At 40.0% G+C, this 25,409-nt stretch overlaps 2 protein-coding genes across 3 annotated transcripts; both read left to right on the top strand.

Moving 5' to 3' along the window:
- The first annotated feature begins 320 nt into the window (after window positions 1-320).
- Window positions 321-5,969, top strand: pex19 (peroxisomal biogenesis factor 19). 2 transcript variants are annotated; one of them, XM_023965204.1, is made up of 8 exons: window positions 321-412; window positions 1,486-1,574; window positions 1,678-1,840; window positions 1,924-2,009; window positions 2,088-2,261; window positions 2,342-2,512; window positions 3,074-3,118; window positions 4,581-5,969. In XM_023965204.1, the coding sequence occupies exons 1-8, from the start codon at window positions 349-351 to the stop codon at window positions 4,665-4,667; spliced, it is 879 nt and encodes a 292-aa protein (XP_023820972.1). In that variant the 5' UTR covers window positions 321-348; the 3' UTR covers window positions 4,668-5,969. The 2 variants fall into 2 exon arrangements, with proteins under 2 accessions (XP_023820972.1, XP_023820971.1); XM_023965203.1 differs by having other exon boundaries at window positions 1,924-2,024.
- Window positions 5,970-10,731: 4,762 nt separating this feature from the next.
- copa (coatomer protein complex subunit alpha) lies at window positions 10,732-25,370 on the top strand. Its single transcript, XM_004078581.3, has 30 exons — window positions 10,732-10,938; window positions 11,248-11,361; window positions 11,444-11,517; window positions 11,634-11,714; window positions 12,206-12,282; window positions 12,375-12,484; window positions 13,914-14,023; window positions 15,256-15,355; window positions 15,576-15,794; window positions 15,912-16,062; window positions 16,196-16,262; window positions 16,356-16,431; window positions 16,598-16,680; window positions 17,210-17,435; window positions 17,898-18,036; window positions 18,389-18,551; window positions 18,632-18,778; window positions 18,924-19,113; window positions 19,220-19,315; window positions 20,300-20,388; window positions 20,506-20,629; window positions 21,674-21,757; window positions 21,855-21,955; window positions 22,494-22,640; window positions 22,733-22,873; window positions 22,966-23,148; window positions 23,278-23,388; window positions 23,472-23,633; window positions 23,729-23,923; window positions 25,030-25,370. The coding sequence occupies exons 1-30, from the start codon at window positions 10,899-10,901 to the stop codon at window positions 25,087-25,089; spliced, it is 3,660 nt and encodes a 1,219-aa protein (XP_004078629.1). The 5' UTR covers window positions 10,732-10,898; the 3' UTR covers window positions 25,090-25,370.
- The last annotated feature ends 39 nt before the right edge of the window (window positions 25,371-25,409 follow it).

Genomic DNA, 25,409 nt, shown 5'->3' with positions numbered 1-25,409 from the left:
AAATCTCTTTTTTAAAAAGGTGTATAGATATATATTTTTTTTACTTCAAGCACATTTTGAAGACAAATATTTCCGAAAAAGACTCACTTAAGTTGCAGAGCATAAAACTGTGCCACTGAACTTTTGATTGTTACGTTTTTAAGTTGATGAAACGGTCGGTGGTCACGAAAATGAGGGACAAAGCGTCACATGTTGATCCTCCTGCATGTGATCCGCAGAGAAAAGCTGTTATGCCTACTCACGCCACCAGGTGGTGCCAGATTTCGGTATGGGCTTGTGACGTAGAGTATGTGCGACGTTTTTTATAGCCAGAACGTCAATTTTGTGAGACAAAGCTGTCTTAGCATTATGGCGTCCGGAGGAGAAGAGGTGTCCGGTGGAGTAGACGCAGAACTGGACGAGTTACTGGACAGTAAGTTCGTCAGGAAGGAATATTAGGTTCACCCTTTTACGTGTCTGTCTGTTGCTAGGAAGATTTCGCTGCTTGGACACTTCTGATGACCGTGTATAAGCTTCAGGTGCTCGGTAGCAGTGACAGTTACCAAAGTATCGCTGACTGACAGCTCGCACGGGCTTCAAAATAAAGCCAGTTTAAGCCGTTTTCAAATGTTTTTGGATATTAATTGTTTAAAAAAAAGTGGATTATAGAGATATAGTTTATAGAAAATGTTAAAGAGGTGTTGTTATTTTTTCAATATTACAATATTGTCAAAATTTTCAGGAACATTTTATTGTTGTTTTTTTCCTTGTTGATTTATAAATACTTCTAATATGTCATCTGTGGTTGCTTTGTGTTACTTTTATAGTTTTGTCTTCTGCTGTATTCTTAAATGTTATTGTTCAGGTCTAGTTTTAAAATAGAAATTATTGACAAATAAGATAGATAGATATCTTAACTTATACTAGGGATGTAAAAGAAAGATACAGATGTTCATCAAAAAGGGATCAAGCACAGAGAATCGCAGTAGAATTGGTTGAAAAACCACAGATACAAACAAGTGTGGGTAAAAATGTGTTAAACTGTTCAGGAAGTTATAAATTCTTCTGATAACCATTTTTCTCACATCACATAAAACAATACATGAATAAATTAATATGACACCTTTTTATTTAAGAAACGAAGCAGCCTACAATGCAGGTTTAAATATTCATTGAATGAATAATAAATATTCAGATTGTATTTGTTTAGTCAAAAGAATTGGACTTTATCCTGTCGCCACAAAGTTAGTTGAACCTTTTATGCATCGATTCATGGACCAAATATTGAGATGCGTCTACTTACTTATCATTTTGTCAGCTTGACCTCTTCACTGCTGCTGCATTTTATGTTTATTATCTGATCAAAAGTAAAACAGACTGACCATCCAAACAGAAACTAAACAATTACTGAGCTGAAAGTATTGCTTTTTTTTTTAAGGCAATCGATCAAATATTTCATATATTGCTTGGATAATAAATGCCTACTGCTGTGTCTTTTTCCTTTAGGCGCTTTGGATGACTTTGACAAAGCCTCCTCTCCTCCGGCCCCTGAAGCTGCAGCAGCCTCTTCCTCAGCCAGCAGTGGTGCAGAGAAGGTCTGTGTCTGCTTCTGTTCATTAGGATTCAGCTGCCTTCTGCTTGGACTGAAAGACCCCATCAATAGTACGATCTTCACAAGTCTTCCATTTCTGCCTGTAGCCCCCCCTGCTTGAGGACTGCAAACTCTTTGAGAGTCTCTTTGAGGGGGACATGGCGACCCAGGCCAGGGACGAGTGGGAGAAGGCCATGTCCGAGCTGGCCCAGGAGGAGCCAGAACTGCTGCAGCACTTCCAGAAACTGTCAGAGGCAGCAGGCAAAGTCGGTAAGAGGAGTTATTTGTTGTGAATCTTTGTTATACTGAATGTGTCGGTCTTGCAGTCTAAGTTGCGTGTTTGCTCCAAACAGGGACAGACACAGCTTCCCAGCAGGAGTTCACTTCCTGTCTGAAGGATACCCTCCGTGGCCTGGCGAAGAATGCAGACAACCTCCAAGTTGGCTCCTTAGACGTAAAGGAATATTGGTGTAAAGCTTTTGAAGGAAAATAATGACAATTGTTTTGTTTTACCCAGTCTTCAGGTCTAGCTGGAGATGACCTGGTTAAGGCTCTTGAGGGTCTTGGGTTGGATGAGGGTGGGGAAGGGGGTGGAGACGATGGGAACATCCTCCCCGTCATGCAGTCCATCATGCAGAACCTGCTCTCTAAAGAAGTGCTGTATCCTTCTCTCAAAGAAATCACCACTAAGGTCTGCAGATGTTTCCTCTGAACCCATCAGACTCTGAATCCACTCTTCCAGCTTTGACCGTTGACGTCTCACCTTCACAGTACCCAGAGTGGCTGCAAGCAAACAAGCCCAGCTTAAGTGCAGAGGACTACCGCCGCTACGAACAGCAATCCAAAGTCATGGGAGATATCTGCAAGCTCTTTGAGGCCGAGGAACAGGGAGTAGAAAACAAAGAGAGAACTTTTGAGAGCATCATGGACCGGATGCAGCAGGTGATGCAGCTTTTTTCTTTTGGGACAATATTTACAATTGATTTGTTTATTTAAATTTGCTTTTTATGTTTTCTGTTTTGACATCATCCACATTATTCTGAATCATAGTAAAAGTCACAACACATCACTTTTTCGACGATCCAGCTGCAGGATGTCCATCATTTATGGATGTGATGGTTGCAAAGCTCTTTTAATATCTTTAGGGACTGTTGATGGCTAAACTGTTTCCCTGTAAAACTGATTTTAAAAAGGTCACTGAACACACACTGTTATTGCCGTTACGGCTAACAAGCAGCATTTAAAAGTTTAGATATTGTAAGCTCAAAAAATACCCTTCAAACACAAATTTCCCAGTTATTATCTTCTTACAGAGATAATAACTACATTATAATTATATTATAATTTATACTATAAATTAAGTTATTAATGTAAGCTTATTAAAAATGCGCCTTTAAGCATATCCATGGACAAAAAATGTTGTGTTTATTAGTTCAAACATGCAAGGTTTTTGGTTTTTTGGACAGGAACTCAACTGTTTTGTGTTTAATTATCTCCTTATAGCTGCAGGATCTAGGCCAGCCACCCAAGGAATTGGCAGGAGATGTGGTAAGTTTGGCTTGTTTCTTGCATTTCTTTTTTTATATATACTTTTTTTTAAATTTTCTTATAAATACTGATTTCACGCAGTATCTCAAACATGCTTACTGGTGTCTGTTAATAGCAGAGGCTCTTTGATGAACAGTGGGAGAAAAAAGGTTTTAGTCAGCCACCAAGTGTGCCACTTAAATAGATGAGAGTGTGTGTGTGTGTCATTTTCATCTGACTTTAGATGCTTGCTAATGAACACAACAGCCTCCAAACTGTCCCCAAAATGATCAAGACTATTCATTTCTTATACATTTATTTATTTTTCCAAATTAGCTCAAATAGTCTATTTTTGTGAGGCTCATTTTACCAAAACCTCCCAATGTTTTTGCTGGATCTTAAGCTCCAAGATGAGGATGTCAAGCCAGCCTGATCACAGACCAAACAATCCAATATGGATGGCACTAAAATGTGTCACATTGTTAAATCAAATGTTCTTTTGCTTCAAATTAAAACACTGACAGACTAGAACGTTAAGTCTGGTCCCTGTCTGCTGCAGAAGGAGCCACAGTAGCACACGTGTTGTGAGGAAGGACAAGTTATTTCAGTCTGAAAGTTTAAAGAATAAACTGAAGTTTGATCATAGGTGCTAAAACTTGCGGCGCCTCACCTTATGCACAGGTGCACCTTGGGTAATTTTTATTGCATGTTCCCTCATTTGTCTTTCTTGTCTTGCTGACTCCACACGTTTTAAAGAATTTTGATGGACTCTTATTTTATGCATATTTTAGCGCACAGGTCCCCAACCTTTTTTCAGGCCACAGACAGTTAATGCTGGACAATATTTTCATGGACCTGTCAGTACGAGGCTGAAGTAGACGTCTGATTTTATTTTATTTTATTTTAGCTTCCAGTTTCCCTTAACTTTTGAGGGTAAAGTTTACCTTCATCCTCTGTAAAATATCTGCAGCTGCTTTCAAATTCATTTTTGCCCTAGATTTCTTGGAGGAACCAATAAACTGTGATACAGATTTCCCCCTAACCAATAACTGTCAAAGGGAAAGATGCCAACTTCAGAAACTTTCCAAAATTTTTTTGCTGAATTTGCTACCTTCTGGGTTTTCATTGTAGTTGTTTCAGCCGTTTTAAGAAAGCAGTGGGTGGATTTTCAAAAGTGCAACCAAACGACCTGACGTGCATCAAGAATGAGTCGGATGTGGAGAGAATCCAGTAGTTTCCCAAAATAAAACTTCAGTCAAAATCAGACTATAAATAAAATGGAAGAAATTTAGATTTTTTTTTTTCTTTTTTTGTACCTACCGTCTCACAGACCGGTACCAGTCTTCAGCCCAAAGACTGGGGGCTACACTTCCAGAGGATGCAAATGATAGAATTTTAGTTCAAATTTTCAATGACTTAAAAGAAATGTCTCCCAAAATAGTTTCTGCTTTGCTCCAACTTTCCTTTGTTTTTCACCGTTTAGCCTCCAGGCTTAAACTTTGACATGGAGTCCCTGAACCTCCCTGGAGGCCTTGGAGCCGGGGCCCCGGATCAGTGCTCCATCATGTGAGGGGGTGGAGCGGTTCGTCGGGAGATTTGGTGCCGAATGGTTCCTCTGTGTGAGTCGGAGAACAACAGACGGAGAGCCAGAGGTCAGGCAGCGGTGTGACCTGACAGTCAACACTGTTGACCTTTCAGATGGGTGTGAAAACAAGCAGAGGAGCTGCTGAAATCAACACTAAATGCCAACACACATTCTCTGTAAAAATCAAAATGTGAACACAGAAAATGTAAAGATTTCTACAGTAGTTTGTCGTCAGAAGCCACGCCTCCTTCAGAGTTATTTTAGCAGAATCTCTCCAATAAGAAGAAATGACCACTGCCGCTCTTTGTGTTGTTTTTACATGGCGTTTAGTCTACTTCACAGGTTTGAACAGTGCCTTTTAACAATAACCCTGATTATTTTAGCCTCTGAAACATTGAATAATCTGCTCTTTCAGCTAAGCAGCTCACAGTTAGTCTTTAAAAGTCAATTTGCTGTAACTTTTTTTTTTTTCCAATCAACAGAACCCCAAATTAGTGTGTGATAGAAGTAACAGGTTAACTCTTAATATGCAAAGAAGTATGTGTGTTTTTGTTAATTATTTTAAAGAAGAGAGTGTTTATGAGAAGAGACATTGGAGTACCTTAGAATGAGAACGGTTCTCCCTGGTGTTCCTCCTATCCAGCCACTGATTTGGAGTGATTTTGACCCCAGAAAACCTTAACTGTGTTCACAGCTGAGATCCGTTTTGAGTGGCTGTGCAGATGGGAATCCCTGTGGAGAAGATTCCTAAAAGGTGAAATAAACACCCAGGAGTGGATTTCAAAGTGTCTTTTTTTTTTTCCTTCCTAAAAAGCGGCAGAGCAGTAAACATCATGTTGATATGGGGGTGCTGAAAGCAGAGGCCCTGCTGAATAGAACCCCCTGATGTTGGCACTTTTTTGTGACGGCTGCCGGGTTTGTTGACTGGTGGGCTCTTTTCATGGGCTGCGATTATCTCTGAACTTTTGTAATGGCTTCTCTGCGGTGTTATCAGAGGGAGAAGTCCAGAAACGCCGGGTCTTCATAACTGCAATGAAAGGGTTCCGTCAAAGGCCTTTGTCAGCTCTGCACAGAGAAGAGGTCAGATTTGCATCCAGCACAGCTAAAGGGAGGCAGCTATGGGGGGGGGGGGGGGGGGGGGGGTATTTAGACCTGTGGTTTGCAGCACAGGGAGACTGAGAGCGGTTCAGTTCTCAGGACAAATGCTCCATATCATGCATAAAATGACCTACTGGACACTTTTTCTTGTACATATAGTAATTAAAAATAAAGATATGGTACAATGTGTCTGTGACTTGTGTTTTAGTAGTTCTGCTTCTATATCAGTTTCAAATTTCAGATTGATTACATTCATTTTTAGATATTGCACTCTTGTGCATGTGAGATTGACTGCTGTGAAGATCAACACAATGAACTCATTTCCATTTGAAACACGTGCTGCATTGCTTTTATCCTAAATTCCAACCCACTGTCTAAATATATATGATGTCCGATATTTCTAGTATTTATGTAACTAAAAGGTAAATAGATTGAAATATTAAAAATGAAGAACATTGGCATCTTTTTTTAAAAGTTACAGATGATTGATGACAAAATTGATGACAGATGACAAAGTTGTGGAGATTAAAAATCATTCTTTATTTCAACAGGTGAATAAATGAAACTTTATGTCAATGTGGCATTCCAGCAGGAAGGATGTTGGATATTGATCCCAATGGAAATGGTTATGTCTGCAGAAAACCACACTGAAGCTTTGACAAAGGGGGGAAAAAAAGATAAAAGAAGTTATTTGGAATTAATTTAATAATAGGAGTTAAAAGATATGAAAGTCACAGAGATACATTCAGGACCATAAATATTTGGACAGAGATGCATTCTTTCTCATTTTGTTTCTGTACAATACCACAGTTAATTTTAAAACAAAACTCAGATGCCATTGAAGTGCAGACTTTCAGCTTTTATAAATGGGTTGAACAAAAAGATTGCATAAAAATGTGAAAAACTAAAGCATTTTTTAAACACAATCCCTTCATTTCATGGGCTCATAATTAATTGGACAAATGAAATAGCTGAAAATAAAATGGTCATTACTAATATTTGGTTGAAAACCCTTTGTTGCACAATCCCTTCATTTCATGGGCTCGTATGTAATATTGCATGGACAGGTGTGGGCAATTCCCTTGTTATGTCATTATGAGTGAAGCAGATAAAAGGCCTGGAGTTGATTAGAGGACTTGTGCTGCATTTGGAAGATTTAGCTGTGAACAGACAACATGCGGTCAAAGAAGCTCTCCATGCAGGTGAAAGGAGCCATCATTAAGCTGACAAAACAGAAAAAAACCATGCAAGAAACTGCTACAGTATTAGGAGTGGCAAAATCAACAGTGTGGTACATCCTGAGAAAGAAAGAAAGCACTGGTGAACTCAGCAACGCAAAAAGACCTGGACGTCCACGGAAGACAACAGTGGTGGATGATGGCAGAATCATTTCAATGGTGAAGAGGAACCCGTTCACAACAGCCAACCAAGTTGTTGGGTTCAAACAACCTGCAACATCAGAGTTTACAAAAGGAAAGAAAGACAAGAGACCAAGGTACCTTTTAGGAGGAGAACGAACAGAGAATAATACCCAGTTACAATCTCTCTCCACTCTGGCACATATGCCTGTCACCTCCTCTTTTATTAAGTTTGTTGGGTTGTCCCTAAGTTACACATGCGCTGACCTCTAAGGAGGAGAAACAGATAAAAACACAGCTGCAGCGATATCAGAAAACATTTATTGTAACATGTCCATCCTTTCACAGTCTTCCCACATCATCTCTGGCCCTGCAAAGTCTTTCCTCACGGATAACTGACACAGAGCGTCCTTTTATTCCGGTCTGGAAGCAGATAACATGCTGATGTTGGGAAGATGTTAGGACAATCGGTTTCCTCCCAAGAGTTTCACCTTCACCTCCCTGTGAAACAGAACTTGGACACAGACACTTCTGCAAACATGATTATATCACCTATATAGCTAGGTAATTCATTAAAGCAAATATGAGATAACTTATATACATTATTCCAACACAAGTGAACAACACTCTCCAGGAGGTAGGCGTATCAATATCCAAGTCTACCAGAAAAAGAAGACTGCATGAAAGTAGATCCAGAGGATACACTGCAAGATGCAAGCCACTCATGAGCCTCAAGAATAGGAAGTCTATACTGGACTTTGCTAAAAAGCATCTAAAAAAGCCAACACAGTTCTGGAAAAACATTCTATGGACAGATGAAACCAAAATCAACCTCTACCAGAATGATGGCAAGAGAAAAGTCTGGAGAAGGCGTGGAGACGCTCCTGATCCAAAGCACACTACATCATCAGTAAAACACGGTGGAGGCAGTGTGATGGTCTGGGCGTGCATGGCTGCTAGTAGCACTGGGACACTAGTGTTTATTGATGACGTGACACAGGACAGAAGCAGCCCAATGAATTCTGAGGTGTTCAGAGACAGACTGTCTGCACAGATCCAGGTGAATGCAGCCAAACTGATCGGACGGCGTTTCGTAATCCAGATGGACAACGACCCAAAACATACAGCCAAAGCAACTCAGGAGTTTATTAAAGCAAAGAAGTGGAATATTCTTGAATGGCCAAGTCAGTAACCTGATCTTAACCCAATTGAGCAGCATTTCACTTGTTGAAGACTAAACTTCAGACAGAAAGGCCCACAAACAAACAGGAACTGAAAGCCGCTGCAGTAAAGGCCTGGCAGAGCATTCAGAAGGAGAAAACCCAGCATCTGCTGATGTCCATGAGTTCAAGACTTCAGGCTGTCATTGCCAACAACATCAACCAAATATTAGTAATGACCATTTTATTTTCAGCTATTTCATTTGTCCAATTACTTGCGAGCCCATGAAATGAAGGGATTGTGTTTAAAAAATGCTTTATTTTTTCACATTTTTCTGCAATATTTTTGTTCAACCCATGGAATAAAAGCTGAAAGTCTGCACTTCAATGACATCTGAGTTGTTTTATTTAAAATTCACTGTGGTAATGTACAGAAACTAAATTACTGGTAAAAAGTGTCTTTGTCCAAATATTATGGTCCTGTCTGTATGCATTGATATATGTAAATATCTGCACATATAACTGTATTGATATTCCACTCCTATGGTCTCCTCTTCGAGTGACTGATTTTCTTTTTTTGTTTTTTATCTTTTTGTAATTGGTCTCTGTGTTAGATCATACAAAATCCCAATTCTAAACAGACATGAAGATAGTCCACCTGCTGCTTTGGGCTTCCATCATTGTGAGTTTAATAGGTGTGATGGGCACCTGGACAAAAACAGCAGTGCCCTTTGTCCTAAAAATGCCTTGTACTTTCAAAACCAAACAAAACCCTTGAAAATAATTAAAAGCTCAAAACAACAAGAACATTTATTATAACGGACTGTCAATGGAATATCTGCCAATGTGGGTTCATCATAGAACTTGAATGGAATGGTTTTTTTTGCCACTTGTGTGTGGCGTTTGGAGCTTGAGTCACCAAAAAAGGAACAAAGTCCATCTGCTATTCATAAGAACTGAAAATAAATAAGTTAATGATTAAATATGTACAGTACAGACCAAAAGTGTGGACACACCTTCTCATTCAAAGAGTTTTCTTTATTTTCATGACTATGAAAATTGTAGATTCACACTGATGGCATCAAAACTGAATTAACACATGTGGAATTATATACATAAAAAGTGTGAAACAACTGAACATATGTCATATTGTGGGTTCTTCATAGTAGCCACCTTTTGATTTGATTACTGCTTTGTACACTCTTGGCGTTCTCTTGATGAGCTTCTAAAGGTAGTCACCTGAAATGGTCTTCCAACAGTCTTGAAGGAGTTCCCAGAGAATAATAATAAAAATAATTATTATTATTATTGTTATAGTTGTTGTCTTTAACAACAACAACAACAACAACAACAACAACAACAACAACAACAACAACAACAACAACAACAACGACGACGACGACGACGACGACAACAACAACAACAACAACAACAATAATAATAATAATAATAATAAGGCAAGGCAAGGCAAGGCAAGTTTATTTGTATAGCACAATTCGTACACAAAGTAATTCAAGGTGCTTCACAAAACAGAAAAGTGCATTAAAATCACAATACATCATAGAAATAATCAACATAAAATTTACTTTAAAAGAAAAGGAAGAAGAAAAAAAAAAAGATTTAAAAAGAAAGGAAGGAAAGAAAAGTGCAGATAGGACCTTTCAGTCATATACACGGCTAAACAGAAATGTTTTAAGTCTAGATTTGAACATGAACACAGAAGAGGCCTGTCTTACGCCTTCAGGGAGGCTGTTCCAGATTTTAGCTGCAGAATATTGAAACGCTGATTCCCCTTGTTTAGTTCTGACTCTGGAAATCAACAGGAGGCCGGTCCCTGAGGTCCTCAGAGTACGAGATGGTTCATATGGCACTAACATGTCAGAGATGTACTTTGGTGCTCGGCCATGGAGAGACTTGTACACAAGCAGAGCTGCTTTGAAGTCTATTCTTTGAGGTACAGGGAGCCAGTGCAGAGACCTGAGCACAGGACTAATGTGATCATACTTCCTGGTTCTGGTCAGGACTCGAGCAGCAGCATTCTGGATGTACTGAAGCTGTTTTACAGCTCGTTTGGAGAGGCCGGTGAGCAGGCCGTTACAGTAGTCTAACCTACTGGAGACAAATGCATGGATAAGTATCTCCAGGTCTCGCTTTGAGATTATGTTTTTGATTTTGGCAATGTTTTTCAGGTGGTAAAATGCCGCTGATGATAATAATAATAATAATAATAATAATAATAATAATAATAATAATAATAATAATAATAATAATAATAACTAATATTATTCGTAATAATTATTCTTGCTATTATCATACAGCTTTAGGGTAAGGAGGCTTTTACACCTAGAGCTTCTGCGTGTTGTCGCCTGGTTGTTGCTGTCGTGGAGCTTTTTGCGTCAAATTTTGACTTCAAAAACTTTATTGTCCAAAACCGGAAGACAAAACGGGCGACGTGTCAGGAAAAGAGAAGGGAATAAATGGGCGAAGGCAGTCTGGCCGCCTAAGTAACCTTTGTGCAGATTCACACTTTTTTTGTTTTTTGCTTGTTTGATTTTTGTCGCAAACATTGATCTGTGTTGGATAACAACTTACTAGTGACAATGTTAACAAAGTTTGAAACGAAGTCGGCCCGTGTTAAAGGTAAGCTAACCGCAGCTAGCTACATCATGCTAAAGTTAGTCGGTTGACGTTACTTTATCATATGCTCATACTATTAATGTCATATCTGTTCACAAATGTTTATCTAAATTTAAAAGTATACTAGTTTTAAAAATATTATAATATATGTTCTGCTGTGTTGTTTAAAAATGTAATGCTAATAGTACGTTTATGTAGCTAACGAGCTAATTGCTGCGCAATTTTGACTTGACATATCTGTGATATTATAGGAAATTTTGGCAGTGGTGTTTTTTAATGCCATTAATGGTTAAATAATTTGATCCTATTCAGGTCTGAGTTTCCATCCCAAAAGACCATGGGTTCTCGCCAGTCTGCACAACGGAGTAATCCAGCTGTGGGACTACCGGATGTGCACACTGATCGACAAATTTGACGAGCACGATGGTAGGAAAATTGTATTTTTTCGAATTATAAAGTAGCCATACTTGTTAGACCCTTTTTATTCCTAACGTGCTCTTTGCTATAGGTCCTGTTAGAGGGATTGATTTCCACAAGCAGCAACCTCTTTTTGTGTCTGGTGGAGATGATTACAAAATCAAGGCAAGTGCACCGACATGGCGTGAATAAACAGCACATTCAGCACGTGACTAAGCCTGGCAAGTTGTATATTATTTTTATAATTACATATGTTAGAAAAATTATTTTGTTTCGAACAGGTGTGGAACTACAAACTGAGGCGGTGCCTCTTCACCCTCTTGGGACACTTGGACTACATCAGAACGACTTTCTTTCACCATGTGAGTTGAACCGCCACGACAGCACAAGCTGGACTTTAACGATCATCTCTGTTCCTTGATCATCATTTATTTTTTCAGTTGCCACCACATTCAAAATATTCGGTCTACTCCTGCCTTCTCTTTACTTTTTAAATATATGCAAACAGTATTGTTCTTAGTATTTATATTAATTGGTTTTGCAAATCCAGTTTTACCTGAATGCACATAGTCGCTCTTTTCTGGAGATAAATTGCAATATCTGCGCCTGATATTGGAATTGATGGCACATTCTTTTGCTTTAAACTCAATATTGCTAAGTTTACAGAGACCAAGTGGCAGAAAAACTGCAGTGGTCATGTGTTAAGAGTGTTTTTTTTTTACCAAAGATACCACCTTGTATCTTTGGTTTTGATCTTAGATTTTGAAGGTCTTAAGCAAAATTTAGTTCATTTCTAAGGCTTCATATTTCCTTTTACTTTAAAGTAACTGATTAATGTCGGCCTCATGTGTAGGAATATCCCTGGATTCTCAGTGCGTCGGATGATCAGACCATCCGCATCTGGAACTGGCAGTCAAGAACCTGTGTGTGGTACGATATGGATGCTATATTTGAATGCACATTTTTACAATAAGAGTTAAAACTTCAAATTAATTGTCTTTCCGCCTCTCTTTTTCCGGCAGTGTGCTGACGGGCCATAACCACTATGTGATGTGTGCCCAGTTCCACCCTTCTGAAGACCTGGTGGTGTCGGCCAGTCTGGACCAGACTGTGCGAGTGTGGGATATCTCTGGTGAGGGCTTGGGGACAGTGGAGCAGATTTTAAAGTGGGCTAGGTTTGGGTGTGGGGGGTTGGGAACAGAGTGGTCTAAGGATGAGCGAGAAGATGGGAACAGGACAGATCAAGTCCCGACCCTTCTCTTTCTCTCCAACTTGTAAAGGACAGATCTCTGTGGGCTGTTTGCAGAAACACCTCTTCTTCATTCAGGACAGATGTAGACCCTCAGACAAAGAAAAGCTGCAACATTTGTGAATGTAAGGCCCCACAAGGAAAGGGGTCAAACATTTACTATGTTTGTCCCAGAATTAGAAAGAAAGAGGTGTTTCTGTGCCTTTGCATGCTCTTAAAACTCTGTATTTTTCTTCCTTTCACTTTATTTTATATATTTGCTCAAAATATGTATTTTCTGATACTTGCTTTAACTTTAATGTGAAGCTGTTTAAGATAAGGCTTTGTGACTCTCTAGTCTTGGATTTTCTGTGTATTGAGCATGATTGCATTCATTTCCACTGAACTCTACCTCTCAAAAACCCCGCTGCCCCTAGCATGTGTAGCCTTCATCTCTACATCTTTGTTCTGCATGATCAGATTTTATCAAAGTAAAACATTCATACTTTTTCTCTGAAACACAATTTTTTAATAAATTTGACCTGCTTTAGAAAAAAACAAACCTATTGGTAACTACTTACCTGGTTAAGCATGGTTGGCCATACTCACTAAGCAGCATGGACATTGTCCCCCCAGTGTTTACACTTTACAGCTAACCCCCTGACAATCACATTCCAGGATCTGTTAACAATGCACGTGACTAAACCCGCCCTCAACAGTGCATGTGTCTTCAAGACCAACTAATGTTCACGTTTACCATTCAACGCCCCATCAGAGCACATCTTTACAGAGCCACCCACCCTATCCCCATCAGCCAAGTCCACACTCCACGCGCCCTCCTTGCCCCCTGGAAACATCCACACCTGCACTTGGGTTCCTAGTTTTTCCCCGTCTGTCCTCTCAGGGCTCTTGAGCGGTCTGTTCACCACATCATCTTGTTGGGTGAAATTGCGGATACAATCAGTGTTTTCTGATGGTTGTTTTGTGGGCCTGTTTGAGTCTTGGAGGTTATCACTCTGTTGTCTAGTCAAATTATGTCGTTTTCATTAAATCAATCAACTCTCTTGCAACATTGGAGATGGTCTCCAGACTCGAAAAAACCGGTTATCAGAAAGCAGAGATGGTGCTGGTTGTTTCTACCCACTGTTGGTGTCCAGACGTTCAACAGTTCAGTTTTAAGTTGGTTTGCTATCCCTCTCCATGATTTTGCTCTCGTTGTGCTTACAGAAAAGCGTTTCCTTCCCTTTTCCCTCCCTACCTTGTGCTGTGACTGTGCCTCGTTTAACATGAATATGGCTTTCCTTCCTTGCACGCTGTGCTTTGACGGTTCCAGGTCTGAGGAAGAAAAACCTGTCCCCGGGTGCAGTGGAGACAGACGTGCGCGGCATCTCTGGGGTTGACCTTTTTGGTGCCTCAGATGCTGTTGTCAAGCACGTTCTGGAGGTGAGCCGCGGCCTACATATGCAGATTTTATTAATGCTCATGCTTTGTTTCACAGTCATTTTAGAAAGAACATCTCAATTTCTCTTTTAAAAACAAGGCAAGCTTCCCTTTGACAGGTTCTCGTTTGGATGGATGTGATGTTTGTTCATTTCAAATAGGATAACTGTTATTACTCAGGGAAAGATCTACACCTCCTCTTTTAGATTGTTTTGTTTCTTCTACAGATGATGGTAATAAAGTGTGAAAACAATATTATCAAACCATCAGAGGCCTTTCTTTAGAGCTGTGATCCTATTATATCCATTAAATATATTTAAAAGGGTATTTGTTCTTAAAGTAGTAGCAAGATTGTGATAAATGTGTTATTTTAATTTCTGTTTAAGTTTTAATAGTCTGTTTCTCAAATGAACTTTAGGGGTTATTAAGATTATTGCTCTTGATGTAATACATGATAAATGGATAAAATTCTTTACTTGTATTTAAGTTTACTTAATAAGTTTCAGAGTGTAATCTTTAAAGTCCCACTCTGATGATCTATTGATTTATTTTAAAAGTGTTCCCAGTGGGTTTTAAAAAAAGATTACTTTATGCTGTTTTTTGTAAAAATATATTGAGTTGTTTTGTGGGACATAGTTTCTGCAGAGCAGCAGGAGTTTATTAGGAGTTCACCTCAGAGTTGTGGGCAGGACCATTGGTGTGGTGAAGCCTGCCCATACGTCCTGTCATCCATCGGTTACACTCTCCCACTAGCTTACAGCCCCTCACGCTCCAACTTAACATTAGCGGTGCAACAATATAATGGCGAACAATATTGTAGCTATTTGGTCGTACAGTTTAGATCCAGATTCCAGCTCAGACGAGGAAAAGAAAGACGTTCATGGATCTATTTGGATGCACCAGACTGGGGCAGAGCGGGGAGCGTCTGGGTTGCCATTGTAGCTTCTGCGTCACACCTACAAGCTTTTTCCAACTGCCTTTTTTGTGTCTACTCCTGATTCACAGCAATTTGAATGAAGAAATACTTGGAAATGTCATGTTAAGCTTCATTTTCTTCATGATTGTCCTCCATTATCACAAAAAAAACACAAAAATGTGTTAAAAACACAATTTTCACCAAAGTGGGTCTTTAAAACAATGAAGACAACAGTACTTTAGGATGAGGACAGTTACACGTCAGCTGGTTTGTTCTTTGTTGAGGAGCAGAGGGACTCATTACATTTGTGTTAATGCAGGGGCATGACCGTGGCGTCAACTGGGCAGCCTTCCATCCCACCATGCCCCTCATTGTGTCTGGAGCTGATGACAGACAGGTGAAGATCTGGAGGATGAATGGTAGGCATCTTGACAGAATCCAAGGACACATTTATATAATATAAACCATCACTTCAAATGAGGCATCAAATCATTCAAGCTGTTGAAAGATGAAACATTTTGATCACTCTTAAATTAAGAAACAGAGATGCATTCTTCCTTAACTACCTGTAAAAGAAAAGGTATTTGTTTTTGCGTAATTCTTTTTTTTAAATAATTTTCTTTTTTTGTCTTTTGTCAGAGTCCAAGGCATGGGAGCTTGATACCTGCCGTGGCCACTACAACAATGTGTCCTGTGCAGTGTTCCACCCTCGCCAAGAGCTCATCCTTTCCAACTCTGAAGACAAGAGCATCCGGGTGTGGGACATGTCCAAGAGGACCGGAGTGCAGACTTTCCGACGGGATCATGACCGCTTCTGGGTGCTGGGAGCGCATCCAAACCTCAACCTGTTTGCAGCTGGTACCATTTTTTTTTAGTCTTGTAATAATAAAGAAGGAAAGAAAAGCACAGGGTTCTGATTGCACTCTGTCCTAGATTTGAGGTGAACCTTAAAGTGTTGTGTTTTGTGGCTTTCAGGTCATGACAGCGGGATGATTGTATTCAAGCTGGAGCGGGAACGGCCTGCATACGCCGTACACGGCAACATGCTGTACTACGTGAAGGACCGCTTCCTCCGCCAGCTGGACTTCAACAGCAGCAAAGACACTGCTGTCATGCAGCTCCGCAGGTTGTTTACCCTTTCTTTTGTAACAAAAAATGTTCTTTAATTGTGTTCTTTATGTTGATCAGCTATGTTGTGGTGCTCAAAACTAAACAGAGGTAGAAGTTTGATCATTTTTGTCTTGTTTTTCTTGCCTCAGTGGTTCAAAGTTCCCGGTTTTTAGCATGTCTTACAACCCTGCTGAGAATGCAGTTCTACTCTGCACTGTGAGTACGCCCCTAAAACCACAGTGAACATGAATGCACTCACTCAGGCTGGGCTTTCCAATGTTTTTATTGATTTATTTGTGCCTTTTCCAGAGAGCAACCAACCTGGAGAACAGCACCTATGACCTCTACTCCATTCCCAAAGAAAGTGACTCCCAGAACCCTGATGGTAAATAAAGATTAATCTTCTGTGCCGTTGAAACAAACTATTTTAGTTCTGTTTGTTTTTTTTACTACCAAGTATGACACATTGTTGTTAAATTCATCCAAGTAGCAAAGTGGTTACTTGGGTAGCATTTATCTATATTTATTTACACTTTTTTTTTTTTCTTTAGCACCAGAGGGTAAAAGGTCGTCTGGACTGACAGCCGTTTGGGTGGCAAGGAATAGATTTGCTGTTTTAGATCGTCTGCACTCCGTAAGTTGTTGGTTTGCAACATTGTGACAATGTCTTGAGGAAAAAAAATACAACCTTTCTTAGTTAGTGAATATTCTTGGTACCTAAAAATGTATTCAGTTCTTTGTGGAGCAGGTTTGCTTGTGTCACGAGTCACATTTGATCTCTGGTCTAACTTTTGCGGTCATCTTTTTGTGGACACAGATCTTTTTTTAACCTTGAAGGACCTTTAGGAAGGTGAACGCCTACGCATACGTTTGCAGATGTTTAAGTGTTGAACACGTGTTGTGCTAAATTCATAGATTTAATATTGTTTTATTGCATTACACCAAACTGAACGGCTTTTTCATTGTCATGGCTTATTAGCAAAGTTAAATGAAAGATTTTTCTTGTTTTTGTCATTGTTGTTTGAACCAAATCTTCAGGAAAGTGAGTCATTGGCTCACTAACGTGAATATAGCCTCAGTGATGAAAAAGAAACATAAGATCCTGTCTTTCTGCTATTTTAGACTAATTTGTTCATTTCTCTAAATCTGTTTCCTTTCTGCAGCTTCTGATCAAGAACCTGAAGAATGAAATCGTGAAGAAAGTCCAGGTGCCGAGCTGTGAGGAGATCTTCTATGCAGGCACAGGCTCGCTGCTGCTGCGTGACGCTGAGGGCGTCACGCTGTTTGATGTGCAGCAGAAACGCTCTCTGGCCACTGTCAAAATCGCCAAGGTCAAGTACGTGGTGTGGAGCGCCGACACCAGCCATGTGGCTCTGTTGGCAAAGCATGGTGGGTGTGGACAAGAGTGGCGTCAAAAAACTCACGACTTTTCTGTTTCATCCAATCATTTGAATTGAAACTGTGATGAACTTTGAGCTCAGTTAGACGTAAACACTGGATTAGCTGAAGGGAAACATGAAGCATAAACACTAACAGTTGTTTAAATCAGAACATCTTTTTTATTTTAATGCTGTTGTGTTCAGTGCCTTGAGTTGTACAATAGAGGGATTAAGAAAAACAGACTCGAATCATAACATTATTTTTTGACTAATTATTCTCATTCAATATATCATTCTGTTAAAAATTACATCTTAATTTGATCAAAGAAGTGGAAACGTTTTCCTTTAGATTTTTAAAAAATTTCTAGACAAAAGCCCCTCAATATCCTCAGAATCTAACAACTGAGAAATGAATCTCAATGATTCTGATCTGAAGGTGAAATAATGAATTTCTTTTTCTTTTCCCTTTCAGCTATAATGATCTGCAACCGTAAGCTGGAAAGTCTCTGCAACATTCATGAGAACATCAGGGTGAAGAGCGGCGCCTGGGATGAGACTGGGGTCTTCATCTACACCACCTCCAATCACATCAAATATGCCCTCACCTCTGGGTAAGAAACACTCAGACGGTTAGTTACTGCGTGTTGAACTCAACATTTCAGAAGTTAGTCATTGATTTATGTGACTACTGGAATATCTAACATGGCAAATATAGATGTGGTTGAGAAAATTGGAGCTACTAATCAATCAGCTGATGCTGGACAGGTTTTTTCCACTGAAGCAGCTGCATCACAGTATTTTAGATGGATTATTAATTTGGATTAAATCAAACTTGTGGGTTTCTGTGAATTTAATTCAACTACCACGTTGTTTGAAGTTGTTTTCTTTTGAGAAGCTGGTACAGGAAGACAGAAATGGTTCTCAGTAAGCAGTGCAGCTAATAGCACAGTGTCTTTCCTGTAGTGATCATGGCATCATTCGGACTCTGGACTTGCCCATCTATGTGACCCGTGTGAGGGGCAACAGCGTTTACTGCCTGGACAGAGAATGCAGGCCCCGTGTTCTCACCATCGACCCCACGGAGTACCGCTTCAAGCTGGCCCTGGTCAACCGCAAATACGACGAGGTTGGTTTGCAGTAACTCTTAATGCTGTAAATGAGCCGAGACCCTCAGAAATCATCTCCTGTTATTGCCGCTCCTTCCAGGTGCTTCACATGGTTCGAAACGCCAAGCTGGTGGGCCAGTCCATCATCGCCTACCTGCAGAAAAAGGGCTACCCTGAGGTTGCCCTGCACTTTGTGAAAGATGAGAAGACTCGCTTCAGTCTGGCTCTGGAGTGTGGAAACATTGAGGTTCGTGATGGGAATTAGATCATGAGAGGATTCATATAAACAGGGGGACAGAGATGCTTTTGGTTTATGACTTAGTCTTCCTGCACCTGTCTACTCTGGGAAATGACGGCAATAGTCAGAAGAGTTGTTTCTCTGCGTGCTTTAGGTGGCTTTGGAGGCCGCCAAGGCCCTAGATGAGCGCAGCTGCTGGGAGCGTCTGGGTGAGGCAGCTCTGCTTCAGGGCCACCACCAGGTCGTGGAAATGTGCTACCAAAGGACCAAGAACTTTGACAAACTCACGTTCCTTTATCTCATCACTGGGAATTTGGCCAAGCTACGCAAGATGATGAAGATTGGTGAGTTTCTGCGTCTCTGCCATGAACTTGTTCCGTGGTAGGAAGATGCAGCCTGCGCAGTGTGGCGTTGTCGCTTATGCACTTTAATGAATGTATCTGTGTGCAGCTGAGATCAGGAAGGACATGAGTGGTCACTACCAGGCCGCTCTCTACCTGGGAGATGTGAGTGAGCGGGTGCGCATCCTGAAGAACTGTGGACAGAGTGAGTTCTTTTCTACTTCTACAAAATCATCAGCTGTCTGCAAACTCTAATCCGGATGTCCAGCCTGTTCCTTCAGAGTTTAGTGTGTCAGAACGATCAAAACAAACGTCACCCACAGTTAAAGCAATTCAAAGTGAAAAGGTTTTTACAGTACCGTATTCTGAGTTGAATGGTTGGGGCTGTGTTCACTTAGGTGGCGATCCGATTCACAGATCCAACCAGAATATTTACTAATTAATGTTATGTCTGAATGGTTACTCTATGTGTGTCTTTTTACTGGATGTATGAAAATTGAAATCTACAGTACAGACCAAAAGTTTGGACACACTTTGTCATTCAAAGAGTTTTCTTTATTTTCATGACTATGAAAATTATAGATTCACACTGAAGGCATCAAAACTATGAATTAACACATGTGGAATTATATACATAACAAAAAAGTGTGAAAAAACTACAAAATATGTCATATTGTAGGTTCTTCATTGTAGCCACCTTTTGATATGATTACTGCTTTGTACACTCTTGGCATTCTCTGATGAGCTTCAAGAGGTAGTCACCTGAAATGGTCATGCAGGCGGGCCAAAAGGAAGAAAGTAACTTGTGATTTTTGGAATATCCTTAAATTCATATTCGTCTTTTTTTAATTCTGATCTATTGACTATTTTTACACATATTTAAAAGAAATTAATTTATTCAGAATGTCTTTTTTTAATCTATAAAATACATGTTACTTTGAAATAGAGAAGCCTCACTGACACTTTGAAAGTTTAATCCTGCTCACAGCAGCACATTTGGTTTTATCTTATGTACTTAAAATCCAATGTTGCTCTCCATTTTAGAGCAATAATTAAATTGCCTGAGGTGTATTTTTTTTACTAGACTCCATTAGATTTAAAGATCGGATCTGGAATCAGTGAACTTGGTTAAATAATCCTACTCATTACAGCCCGTTGAAGGGTTAGCTAACTGTTTTGTGGTCTGCAGAATCCTTGGCTTATCTCACTGCAGCCACTCATGGGCTGGATGAAGAAGCTGAGGCGCTGAAGGAGACCTTTGACCCTGAAAAGGAGACGGTGGGCTTCCAAACGTTCTCTTGACTGCTACATTTGATGTCTAATGGTTTCTTTTGGTGCTTTCTTATTTAGAAAGTAGAAAAGCCCCTTTTCGCCGCTGATCTTGCGTCTGTGCAGGTGCCAGAGATTGACCCCGACGCACAGCTGCTGCAGCCGCCTCCACCCATCAACCCCCTGGACACCAACTGGCCTCTTCTCACCGTGTCAAAGGGCTTCTTCGAAGGAGCCATTCCAGGAAAGGGTGAGCCTTCACTTGCAACACGTGGCTGCACATGCAGATGTTTAATTATTATCAGAGGTCTTCAAGATTTTATTCATGGTGCTTTAGATCACTGCTGTCTAACCTTTTTCGGGCCACGGACCGCTTTTAATGAAGTAACAAATTTTTTTTCAAATGAAAATGCTGCTACAGGAAATTTAGTTAAAAAAAATCCAAAAACATTTAAAAAATGTAGAGACGACAAAGATTCAATAAAACAAAGTTGTAGAAGTTTGATTTGTAAGAAAATTCAATAAAAGCAACTTTACAGTTTTGTTCATAGAACACAATTACTATAACACTGAGAACTCAACACAGACTCAGTTCATCCTTCAGGGCAGAAGATTTGTCATATTTTGTTTTTACATAAATCCTGATTATCTGTATTTTAGTTTTTTACCACAGAGGAACATTTTCTGTTTCTGAACAGTGCCTGCCTTTATTCACCAATGGAAACTTCATAAATGTCCTTTTCACAAGTTTAAACAAATCAATCTTCATTCTCTGTATAATGTTTGCAGCTGGTTTAAACTTAAACTTGATGAAGATTTTAACTTTAACATCAAAGTGGATTCTAACAACCAGACGCTAGCTTTAGCCGCGTTTGACTTTAAAGGTGTGATGGATAAATGAAGCAAAATAAAATGACACCACTGTTTTCTAAATATAATCATAAACCTGAATCCACGTGTAATTGTTTGGTTTTCATTAGCTTTTTAACTTTGGGCTGCTAACTTTGCAGTCTGAGCAGCTGCTTAAAGTCACATGACGTGTCAGGACAGACAGATGTGGCGAACAGCATCCAGTCGTTCTGTCGGTATCGGAAAATAAACTAAATGGAAATAATTTAAGTTGGTGTGTGCATTTTTTCTGTCTTTGACCCGGTAAAGTATGCTAGACTCAAACTGATGTGATTTTGAACAAGCTTTATATCATCTTGTTTAGATGAATAGTAGCGCTGTGTTTTTATCATTTCTAGATTTCTGTCATGTTTACCTTTTTGTGTTCCTTTTGACACGGACAAAGGAGGCCAGATGGCTGCAGATCTGGACATGGAGGCTGCTGGTGGTGAGGGCTGGGGAGACGATGCTGAGCTTAACATGGATGAAGGTTTGTTCAGACCGAAACCAGCAATGTTTCCTCAGTCGTTCTATTTTAACCCCAAAAACATTCTTAAATTATGAAAAAACTTTCCATCTGTTTGCAGATGGTTTCATGGATGCTCCTGAAGGATTAGATGAGGGAATGGTCAAAGAGGAGGGTGGAGGCTGGGATATTGATGAAGAGGTGGAGCTTCCTCCTGAGCTGGTGAGCAGATGTGCATCATCATCTAGAAGAGCTAACATCAGACTGAAGAAGGAGTCATATTCCCACCTCTGTGACTTCATGTTAAACTGTTCACACAGCAAATTGGCCTCCTCTGTTTAGACACACAGCCCATTCGCTGCTGGACACAAAAATGTGTTCAGACACTAGACTGCATTTGGGAGAAACTCCTATCAGTATCCTCAATTCTCATTGACAGTATATTTTATTTACAATGCACGGAAGACATGGAGGATGTTTAGAGATCAGGTTTATCTATTATTTACTTATTATGCAGAGCTCTATAAAAGCGCCAGTAATCACGTCTCCATGTCTGGCTTTCTGATTGGTTTATGCAAAGTCTTAGGCAGTTATTTGAACTGGTTTTGCTGGCCGCTGCGCCGTAGAACCTCTGATCACATCTGTACATTGATTTTAACATTGAAAGTGGCCACGTGAATCGTCTCAGTATGAACGCAGATTTCACTCGTACTTTTTTGTTGAGCTTTTTTGTTTTGTTTTTTTATTTTCCCACCAACAGGATCTTCCGTCTGGAGCAGGTGGTGGAGTTGAGGACGGCTTCTTCGTTCCACCCACCAAAGGAATGGCTCCAACCCAGATGTGGTGCAACAACTCCCAGCTGCCTGTGGACCACATTTTGGCGGGCTCCTTTGAGACCGCCATGAGAGTACGATCACATCATTCATCATTTTTTATGACAGCTATGTAGAAAAAATGTCTGTTTTACATCTTACACACTAAATATCCTCCCTTCAACAGCTCCTCCACGACCAGGTTGGGGTTGTGAACTTCGACCCCTACAAGCCTTTGTTCATGCAGACTCTGTCCAGAGCCCGCACCTGTTACCTGGGGCTGCCATCGCTGCCCTGCCTGCGTGGTCATCCTCAGAGAAATTGGAAGGTGCAGATTTATCCTCATCCAAATTCTCCATGCAGCTTTTCAGAACCTAATGATAATAACAGGTCTGCATCACATCCGCTGCATTCCTGCAGGATTGTGGGGCAAAGCAAGGGTTGCCCGCCGTGGGACTCCGTCTGTCTGATCTCATCGCTCGCCTGCAGCAGTGCTACCAGCTGACCACTGCTGGGAGGTTTGAGGAGGCCGTGGAGCGCTTCAGAGCCATCCTTCTCTCTGTGCCGCTGCTGGTGGTTGATAACAAGCAGGAGATAACAGAGGTGACCCACACGCTGTGCTTAGTCTTCATGATTTCACAGATCTGAAGACATCTGTTGGGACAGGACATTTTTACATACAAACAAATCTCTAGATAATTGTAAACTTGTTCTGTTTTGACCATGTTTCAGGCTCAGCAGCTGATAACAATTTGCAAAGAATACATAGTGGGTCTGACCATGGAGACTGAAAGGAAGAAACTGCCGAAAGATACGTTGGAACAACAGAAGAGGCTCTGCGAGGTGAAGACATAATGCAACTTCAGACTCATTTGAAGATGTGATTACAATTATTTTTAATTTATTTTGCTTTGTTTTCCTTGCAGATGGCTGCTTATTTCACCCACTGTAATCTGCAGCCGGTGCACATGGTTCTTGTGTTGCGCACAGCCCTGAATCTCTTCTTCAAACTGCGGAACTTCAAAACAGCTGCTGGCTTTGCACGACGCCTCCTGGAGCTTGGACCAAAGCCAGATGTTGCACAACAGGTTGAGCTTACATCTGTTATTTTATGACCAAATCGCAAAAAAAAGGAACTGCTGTTTTCTTGAAGAGGTTAAAAGAAAATCTTCTTTTCCTTTAGACGCGCAAAATCTTGGCCGCCTGCGAGAAGACCCTGACAGACGCTCACCAGCTGAACTACGACCCCCACAATCCCTTTGACCTGTGCGCCGCCTCATTTGTTCCCCTGTACCGCGGCCGTCCTGTGGAGAAGTGCCCGCTGTCTGGAGCTTGTTACTCCCCCACCTTCAAAGGACAGATCTGCAGGGTCACACAGGTAGATGAGGACAACTACCCATTCTTTATTTTGGAAAACTCCTGGATTCTGTCAAGTCACTCAGTCGGAATTCCATCCGCTACTTTCTTAATGCGCTAAATTAAAAATCCCCTAGCTAGCAAAGTTAGCAAAAACAAAAAAGTTTCTTTTGGCAGAAAATTTCCAGTGAGGAAACAGAAGAAGAGCCGTTGACTTCTTAATGAATCAGTTACATTTAACAGACAAAAACCAGGAGTTTTTACTCCAAAAATGGATTTACTGGGACAGTTGTTTCCACAGACCATAATAATTATGCAGGACATTCAGCAACTGCCTGTCTGTTACGGGAATGCTGCTAATAAAGTTGATTACTATATTTATTAGTGACCTTTTATTAATGTATTTATCGCTCACCTTAATATGTGGACTAGGCTGAAGTTGGCATCTGATTTATTTATTTTAGCTTCCACTTTGACTGTTATGGAAAAATATTTATCTAATTTTAGTGATTCCTACAAAAGATTTAGTGAACAATTAATGTTCACAGCAGCTGCAGATATTTGACAGAGGTTTAAGATAAGTGTTACTTTGAGGTTAAGGAGGGGGTAACACTTAACTTAAACCTAAATTTACATATTTACCTATATCTCTATTTACAGGCTGGCCTGTAAATATAATGTCGTGATTTAAAAAGACAGATTATTGGTAACATGTTTATTTAAAAGAAAATGTTACTGTTTTATAACTAAAGTTGTGCGCTATCTAATGAATGAAATTTTGGAGAAAATTCTTATTCTGAAAAGTCAGAAAACAAACCTTTCCTTTGACATCTGCATGAATCACACATGCATGACGCCCACAAACTTGGTGCAACTATAATGAAAAAGAATGGATGTATAAAATATTTATAACATTTTATATCAGCTTTGAGGAGAGGGGTGCAGAAACATTTATTTAAAATAACATGACTTCAGTTTTACCTGGCTTTTAACCTACCACGCCCTCTAAGTAAAATATAGAAAGTTTACTCAGAAGCTTTTAGTTGGCCAACTTTAAAAGAAAAAAAAAAAAAAAAAAAAACATTTTTCCTGGCTTTTTTTAACATTTGATTTTCCCTCGTTTTTCAGGTGACTGAGATCGGAAAGGACGTGATTGGTCTGCGTGTGAGTCCACTCCAGTTCCGCTAAGAAGACGAGAAGATCAGAGAAAAGAGGACGGATAAAGAATTAACATTGTTTATTCATGTTTGCTCACTGACATGTTAACCTCTTCAATGTCTTGCTGTGGATATAACCCATGGTCCTATAGAAAAATCTGCTTTTGTGCAAGTGCTTCTGTTTCATCTTTGTGTTTTAAAGTCTGTAATATTCTGGACTTTACGCTTTTCTCATCTAAATCTCTCCAAATAAATGATTTACAATATGTGTATCTGGAAGAAAATCCAATAAAAATGCTTGACGGGAATATCCATGGGTTGTTTTATGTCTCCTGATTAAACTGCGAAGTT

Source organism: Oryzias latipes, chromosome 17 (assembly GCF_002234675.1).
Source record: "Oryzias latipes chromosome 17, ASM223467v1".
NCBI classification, from domain to species: domain Eukaryota; kingdom Metazoa; phylum Chordata; class Actinopteri; order Beloniformes; family Adrianichthyidae; genus Oryzias; species Oryzias latipes.
This window is presented reverse-complemented; position numbering and strand designations above follow the sequence as displayed.

What these genes read in the sequence shown, in the direction of transcription:
- pex19 (XM_023965203.1), top strand. Translation starts at nt 349, where the DNA reads ATGGCGTCCGGAGGAGAAGAGGTGTCCGGTGGAGTAGACGCAGAACTG. An exon ending in AGAGGCAGCAGGCAAAGTCG is followed by an intron (nt 1,841 to 1,923) that starts GTAAGAGGAGTT and finishes TGCTCCAAACAG; the next exon opens with GGACAGACACAGCTTCCCAG. An exon ending in TCATGGACCGGATGCAGCAG is followed by an intron (nt 2,513 to 3,073) that starts GTGATGCAGCTT and finishes ATCTCCTTATAG; the next exon opens with CTGCAGGATCTAGGCCAGCC.
- copa (XM_004078581.3), top strand. Translation starts at nt 10,899, where the DNA reads ATGTTAACAAAGTTTGAAACGAAGTCGGCCCGTGTTAAAG. An exon ending in AAATATGCCCTCACCTCTGG is followed by an intron (nt 18,037 to 18,388) that starts GTAAGAAACACT and finishes TCTTTCCTGTAG; the next exon opens with TGATCATGGCATCATTCGGA. An exon ending in ATCCTCAGAGAAATTGGAAG is followed by an intron (nt 22,874 to 22,965) that starts GTGCAGATTTAT and finishes GCATTCCTGCAG; the next exon opens with GATTGTGGGGCAAAGCAAGG.